Source organism: Bombina bombina, chromosome 9, assembly GCF_027579735.1.
Source record: "Bombina bombina isolate aBomBom1 chromosome 9, aBomBom1.pri, whole genome shotgun sequence".
Lineage (NCBI taxonomy): Eukaryota > Metazoa > Chordata > Amphibia > Anura > Bombinatoridae > Bombina > Bombina bombina.
In genome coordinates this window covers 177325503-177333381 of record NC_069507.1, presented here as the reverse complement: position 1 = coordinate 177333381, position 7879 = coordinate 177325503, and the positions used below count along the sequence as shown (strand labels likewise).

Here is a 7879-nt window from a genome sequence, read left to right as displayed (position 1 = left end):
TTGTCAATAGCAGTCACATGACTGGAAAAAAAGGTTGTTATTCTGAAATGGTGTAAATTGAACCGTTGTAAAACGAGGGCCACCTGTATTTACTTATTTTTCTTGCTTTTGCTGTAAAGTTACCTCAATAAGTTGTAGCTATTCCACCCCCTCCAGAAGGGCTGGGCTGCCACTTTTATACTTAGGAGAGTGAAAAAATAAGAAATAAAATAATAATAATATATATAGATAGATAGAGATAGATAGATAGATAGATAGATAGATAGAGGTGATAGATATATATATATATAGATAGATAGATAGATAGATAGATAGATAGATAGATAGATAGATAGATAGATGACCCTTCAAGATTCTCCATAAGTATAGGCATATTGCTGAACTGCTCTTATAGGGATTCGGTAGGAACATACAATTTTAATCAATTTTCCCATTTTTTCTTCATTCTCTTGTTATCCTTTCCTGAAGGAACATTGAGAGCTAGCTAAACACATTGTCAGAACAATTGTCTGGGAAAATGTACCATTTTGATATTGCAAATTAATCACGTGTCTGTGCTATATTATATAGGCATAAAATTGATCATGTGTATTTACTACTTATATATTCATGTACACATACACACATATATATTATTAATCAGTATTAATATGTAGCTATTAACTAGTGTTGCTTGTCAGTATATAACTGCTTATAGTGAAGTTTTTGTACTTTAACAATATAATTCATATTCAGTTATTATGATATTCAAGGTCCCCAACATAGCTGTATGATTCTTATCATTAACTATTGGTATAAATATCCACTAATATCCCAATGTCCCAATGTTATTCATACATGGGTCCAGTAAGTCTCTTTGTATATAAACATTAGTGGGGTTCGACCTTGGTTAGTGGTCAACTAGATATACTGACTTGTTTTTCAGAACAGATTTACAAAATACATATTTGTCTATTATAGCTTAGTGACGAGTGCCCTCTTCCGAGGGAAAAATTTCTAACTGCTAAATCTTAGCTCATTAACAAAAATGATAATTAATCTGTCATTAGTGTTAGCCAATCATTTATGTGAACCTAACCTTATCAGTGGGGGTGGAGTTACGTTTTCCATAAAATATACACTCACCCACGAGAAGGGGACACAAGCAGACGGCACAAGGGACAACACTGAGCATGCATGATGACCACATCCTGTCCAGAGGAGATGGGAGGCTAGGCTGACCAGATAGACAAGTCAGGATAATGGCAAGAGAGGGTCCAGGGGTAACCTAAGAGGGTCTTTTTTACACTGAACCCCAGTGAAGGATCCCACAATATTGATAAGTATGAAACAAACCTATATGAAACAGTTGTATTAATATGATTTATGCTCTTTACATTTATATTCAAAGTTTTATTATTGAATCAGGTGTGGTTTGCCCTTTATAGTCACAAATATTCATATATATGTAATGATGTATGCTAATTGATTTGCTTTATTTAAATATTGCTTATTATTTCCAATAATTCTTTTAATAAACTAAGTTTGTTTATTGATCTGGTCTCAGTTTAATTAATAGACAAATCAGAACTAAAATGATTCAGGATTTATATGTATTATCCTTTGCAAATGATATAATTCAGAGTGTTATTAAAGGGACACTGAACCCAAATTTTTTATTTTGTGATTCTGATAGAGCATGCAATTTTAAGCAACTTTCTTATTTACTCCTATTATCAAAATTTCTTAATTCTCTTGGTATCTTTATTTGAAAAGCAAGAATGTAAGTTTAGATGCCGGACCATTTTTTGTGAACAACTTGGGTTGTTCTTGCTGATTGGAGGGCAAATTCAACCACCAATAAACAAGTTAGCTTAGATGCCTTCTTTTTCGAATAAAGATAGCAAGAGAACGAAGAACAAATGATAATAGGAGTAAATTAGAAAGTTGCTTAAAATTGCATGCTGTATCTGAATAACAAAAGAAAAAATTTGGGTTCATTGTCCCTTTAAATTGCACACATTGCCCCTGCAAAGTTGGTAACCACTATTTTATATATATTGAGTTCCATTAACCGAATGATATAGAGGTTTCATAATATTTATTGTGTCTAAACACATAATACACTTTGCGGGTACACTTCTGAATAATAATAATAAGGATAATATTCACAACAACATCTATCTTCTAGTTACCCAATCACAAGAGACAAATGTGTGCAGGCACCAATCAGCAGCTAGCTCCGACTAGTGTAGGATATGTTCATATTTTTTTTTTCAACAAGAGATAACAAGAGAACAAAGCACATTTGAAAATAGAAGTGAATTTAAAAGTGTCATAAAACGACATGCTCTATCTGAATCATGCACGTTTTGACTTTCCTATCCCTTTAATTTGAGAAGCCTGGGTGCTCTAACAAATTGATAAAGTAAAATGATTTTAAAACATTTGTTTTGTCATCCTTTCTTCATTGCTAATATTTATACGCTGTGAGTTTAATGTCGTTTTATTTAGCCATGGAACATTTTTAGAGTTTCAAATGTATTCTTGAACCACAGTATCCCAAATAGCACCAAAGAAAAAACACGCTCCCTCTTCATGACCCTGAAACATTACATTCACACAAAACGATAAATGAGAAAACTCTAAAATGACTGCACAAAAACGTACAACTATAGCTGATGTTGTCTTTGCCCACAGGAACAAATTGGGCTTTTTTGGGGAAATCAAAATCACAAAATGGAATAAATTGAAGCAAAATGCTATTTGGGGAGGAGCCTGATTAATAAAAAATTAAAAATAAAAAACTTTTGCTCATATTCTTAGAGCTTTTTTTCCTTTGATTACCCGATAATGGGATGATTTCTGCTGATAAGTTTGATGGGAAATTACACTGTTCTGTGATTTAAAGGCCAACACACTAGATTAATAACCTATTTCCAAGGAACAGGATATTAAAAGGACCCACAGCGCTGTAAAAAAACAGCTTAATTTAGCAAATTTGTTGCAATATATAACCAATGTTAAATCCCAAAAAGGGAAGGGAGTTATCTTAAACCAGTATGTCCCAAAGAGAATAAGTTGTCAGCTCAAATTGTATAAAAACTAATTTATTACAATATATCAGTAGCGCAAAAGAAGTTAATAACAAATTCTAAAAATACGCTGATCAGGCGTATTTAAAACAGCAAATATTATTACAAAAAGTGCAGTATCTACATTAAACAAATAAAGAAAAATAAATAAATAAAACATATAAAACAAAGGGCTGAGTGATGAATGGATAAAGGCAATCCAGAAGGAACAGACAGGATATCCAAACAATTTCTTCTAATGTCAGAAGGGAGCTGGAACGAGAATGGAGTCCAAATCAAAAACAAGCAGAGAGCCACATTAAAGGTGTTCAATTCTACTTACACAGGAGTGGTTCTCTGCAGCGGTACTCGAATCCCTCTGAGCAGCGGTATAGCCGTCCGTGCCCTTGTTGGATTCTCTGGGCAGCCGGTCTCGGAACAGTCCTTACAGTTCAAAGGTAGAACGTTACCAAACAACGGAAGCCGGTCAGCATCTGTTTGGATGACAGTCAGTGGGCGGAGCAACGCGTTTCAGCCCGTTCAGGGCCTTTGTCAAGCTCCAGATACAAGAAAAGAGCGGCCTTTTATACCCACAGACCTGAATACTGTATTGTAACCTTCGGGTTATAAGGTCTGAACTTCTCTGCCTTCCGATGACACTGTAACTTTAGTGTTTCTCCAGGCTGTCAGGTCTCCCCTCTGGTTGCAGGATTCACAACTCCATGTGACACTTTTCTTTGTCCTCTGTGATTTAAAGGGACATGAAACACAATTTTTTTTTCTTTCATGATTCAGGTAATAATATTTTAAAAAAAGATTTCAATTTACTTCTATTACCAAATTTGCTTTGTTCTCATGTTATTCTTTGTTGAAAAGATATCTAGATAGGTAGCGTGCACATTTCTGGAGCTCTACATGACAGGAAATAGTGCTGACATCTAGTGATATTGCTAGTGTATAACATCGTTGCAAAACTGCTGCCATATAGTGCTGCAGACACGTGCACACTCCTGAACTTACCTTCCTGCTTTCCAACAAAGGATAACAAGAAACCAAATAATAGAAGTAAATTGGAAAGTTGTTTAAAACTGTATGTTCTATCTGAATCATGAAAGAAACATTTTGGATTTTATGTCAACAGTGATGTATGTCATTGTTGTGTTGCCTTGGGCATTGGGAAATGTTTGCTTTTGCTCATATTTGGTTTATCTGTTTCAAAAAACTGTAGCCAGAGGCAGATAGAGGGTTCATGCACTTAGGGTTCTTTGCTGTCCCCAACCAAAATACTGCACAATCTGTAAGAGACTGGGCATGATGGGCATGATGGTACATGAGGTCTCACAGCCCCCCCCCCAAAAAAAAAGCTCTACCTTATCCACCACTCAAGATCCCACCATGTATATTGTTCAGTACTGAGCAGTCATTTTACCCCTTGTCTGCCAGTAATATAATAATCAGTCATTTTACATTTTCAGTTGGCAATAACACACATAAACAAATGTGATGTAACACCATTGACTGACCCTCACTCCTTTCTGCTCCATATTTGTATTACATTGAGGCACGGGAAGTCTTTTACATTTAGCTAACACTCAAGGACTTTAAAAACTGGACATTTAAGTGTCCAGTATTTTTGTGAAGATTTTACTGGACAGCCTGCTAAAATGCTGAACTGTTCAGTTGAATACTCAGAGACACCTAGCAGCCCTACTTGCACTTGACAACCAGCGATCATTGTAATAAAATGAATTTAAAAAAATATTTTGAGAGCATAGGTGATGGGATAGTATTATGCTGAAGAACTACCCCTCAAAAGTATTGCCCCGCCTTCTTCAGCTTTAAGCATAGAATTAGTTGGCTCTGCTAACACCAAAATAGGTCCCAGCAATAAACACTGGCTTTATATATTGCCAGATTCCCAAAGGAAGCACAACAGCCTTCTGCTACAATAGCCAATCTTCTGTGAACTCTGACCCTAGTGTGTATGTTTTTATTTACTTAAATGTACAGTCTAGTCAAAGTAAAACTTCCATGATTCAGATAGGGCATGCAATTTTAAACACATTTCCAAATTACTTTTATCATCAAATTTGCTTTGTTCTCTTGGTATTCTCTGTTGAAATCTAAACCTAGGTAGGCTCATCGGCGAATTTCTAAGCTATTGAAGGCCACCTCTTATCTCAGTGCATTTTGACAACTTTTCACAGCTAGAAAGTGCTATTTCATGTGTGTCATATAGATAACATTGTGCTCACTCCCGTTGAGTCAGCACTGATTGGCTAAAATGCAAGTCTGTAAAAAGCACTGACATAAGGGGGCAGGCTGCACAGGCCTAGATACAAGGTCATCACAGAGGTAAAAAGTATATTAATATAACTGTGTTGGTTATGCAAAACAGAGGAATGGTTAATAAAGGGATTATCTATCTTTTTAAACAATAAACATTCTCAAGTAGACTGTCCCTTTGAATGTGTGCATTTAATTACATCTGTGCTGTGCCCCTCTTTGGGATCTGATATTAGGGCAACTACTCAGTTTATTCATATCCAGTTAATAAACATGCTGCAGGGCTAAGAAGAACTGCAGGCTACACCTTACCAAAGTTTGAACTGCTTAAAAAAAAGTGTCTTTCATTGCAGTCTGCATTTTCTAGACACCCCTCTCTATATTTAACAACTCAGAGGTATTTCGGCACGACTAGCTGCCATTAGTCTTCTTTTTTTTAACAAGGTGCTGAGTGTTAAAAGCTTGTATGTGTGTGCTCTTTCAAAAGCATTGTAGTTCCTAAGTTTCTCTGTGTGCCCCCTCCCTTCTCCTGTTATTCTGTAGGGGGTATAGCTCTGAAAGTATAGGCTCCACATCAGACTGAGAGGAGGTTTGAAGACAGGAGGAGGGAGGGAGGAGGAGTCAGGCGTGATATTTGTGTCTCTCAATTGATGGATTACTGCTGTTATGTGCCTCTGTGTGTGTGCTTTCTCTCTCCTTATTTATTCTGGTACCAAGCCTCAGACACAGAGAACTGGAAGATAAAGCTCAGTAGAGGGAACTCCAGCCTCACACAGAAATAGAGGACCATAGTTATAGCACATAGGCTACTCTGAGTAAAGGTACAGGAAGCAGGAGGATATTCTTTTTTTATTATTCTTTTTTTTTTTTCTCCCTTTTCAGTTCTAGGAATGAATACAGTGTAATTGAGAATCTTACACCTTTAATATCATTTGCATTGGGATTACCAAGAGATCTGGAAGCTACCTGGATCCTGTCCAGGACTTTGCTGATTAAGGGCTCTCTGCACTCTAGGTTGGAAACGTGACTTGTATTTGCCAGCATGGCTGTGAAAGGCTGCTTAGGCTTCCCATTGTGGCTCAGAGCTGGATTGTGGTTTCTGGCTTGGAGCGCTATTTGCCAGGTCTGTGCCAATGGCTGCCCAGCATTATGTACCTGCAGTGGGACCACAGTGGATTGTCATGGTCTGGGACTAAAAACGGTTCCAAAAAACATCCCAAGGAACACAGAAAGGCTGTGAGTATATATCCTAAAGCTTTTTTACACCTGTGAGAAAACTATATATATATATATATATATATATATATATATATATATATATAATAGATCAGTTGTAGTGTGTCAAAGCAAAAATAATATATTTATTTTTTGTTAATTAAGTAAAAAGTATTGTGCAGATCAAAACTTATTCACAAACACCAAGCAAATATTGTTTTAATGCCCTCTTTCTTTTATTGTGCATATTCCCACTTAGTAAGTTCAGTTATAAATGCTGTTTATATATTTATATAGAGATATTGGGTTTTAGTTGCAGTTTTTGCATTTTATTTATTTTTAAACAGCATTTTTAAACCAGCCCGGTTTCAGCTAACCATTATTATTTAACATTGTTTCTAAAAGAATGGTTTTATTGCTGTATTTGCAAAGCTATCTCATGCTGTGATCAGTGGGGTGTTAGGAGGACAACAGTAATGAAGGTTTTACAATGCAGTACAATGCATTTAGGGTTACTTAGAAACAATATAACATTAAGGTGTCATTGATCCGTAGTAAATCTTCAGCAAGACATTGCCCTGATAGGAACGCTTACTTTTTGCCTATGTATTAGTGACTGCACAAAGCATTACACAGCAAGTCTGGGCTGCATCAGGGAAACCGTTTGAATTCATATTACATGTTGACATACTGTATAGTCTATAGTAGGTAGATGGTGTTAGAATTTGATTTAAGATGCAGCATTTTGTTCTGCCTCATCATTATTTCAGTTCTCTTTTCTATTAAAGGGGCCAGATTTCCCATATGCAGGGCAAACAGAGCAGTGAACCAGAAGATTGTTTCCAGTACCCACATGTGTCTCTGAATTAGGTGTCCTCTACCATTTTTGGTTTCAGACTTTCTTAGTTTAATAACTATGATGCAGATTTTATATGCAGGTGACAGATGACTCCTTTAATGTGATAAAATTATATATAAATATAGTAAACTAAGAAGTGAATGCAGGCAATTTTCTCAACGTGTGGTACAAAAAAAACAAAACAACTTTCAAGTTTAACCTAACATTGCATTGCATTTGTCCCTGGCAGCTAAGAGGTTAAAGGGACTAGGTTGAGGCTGGAAAGCCTGGTTGCTGATTGGCTATATGGAGTAAAACTGTGTTTAATAAAAGAGCAAATCAGAAGGTTCAGCAAATGATAGTTTCTAATTTATTTAGCAGACATTAAGAATAAAAGATATTTATGTTTTGATAAACCATTTTAGATGGAAATAATGTATTGAAGTTAATGTGTCATTTTCATCTCCTTTTAAAACAGTTTATGCTC

The 7879-nt window shown here is 35.8% G+C and overlaps 1 protein-coding gene across 1 annotated transcript in view; it reads left to right on the top strand.

Annotated features, from left to right (window-relative positions):
- Positions 1-6042: 6042 nt before the first annotated feature.
- SLIT1 (slit guidance ligand 1) overlaps positions 6043-7879 on the top strand; it is a 503550-nt gene continuing 501713 nt past the window's right edge. The window contains exon 1 of the mRNA XM_053692504.1: positions 6043-6575. Within this exon, the coding sequence (XP_053548479.1) occupies positions 6382-6575 (194 nt within the window). The 5' untranslated portion in view covers positions 6043-6381. The remainder of the gene's footprint in view (positions 6576-7879) is intronic.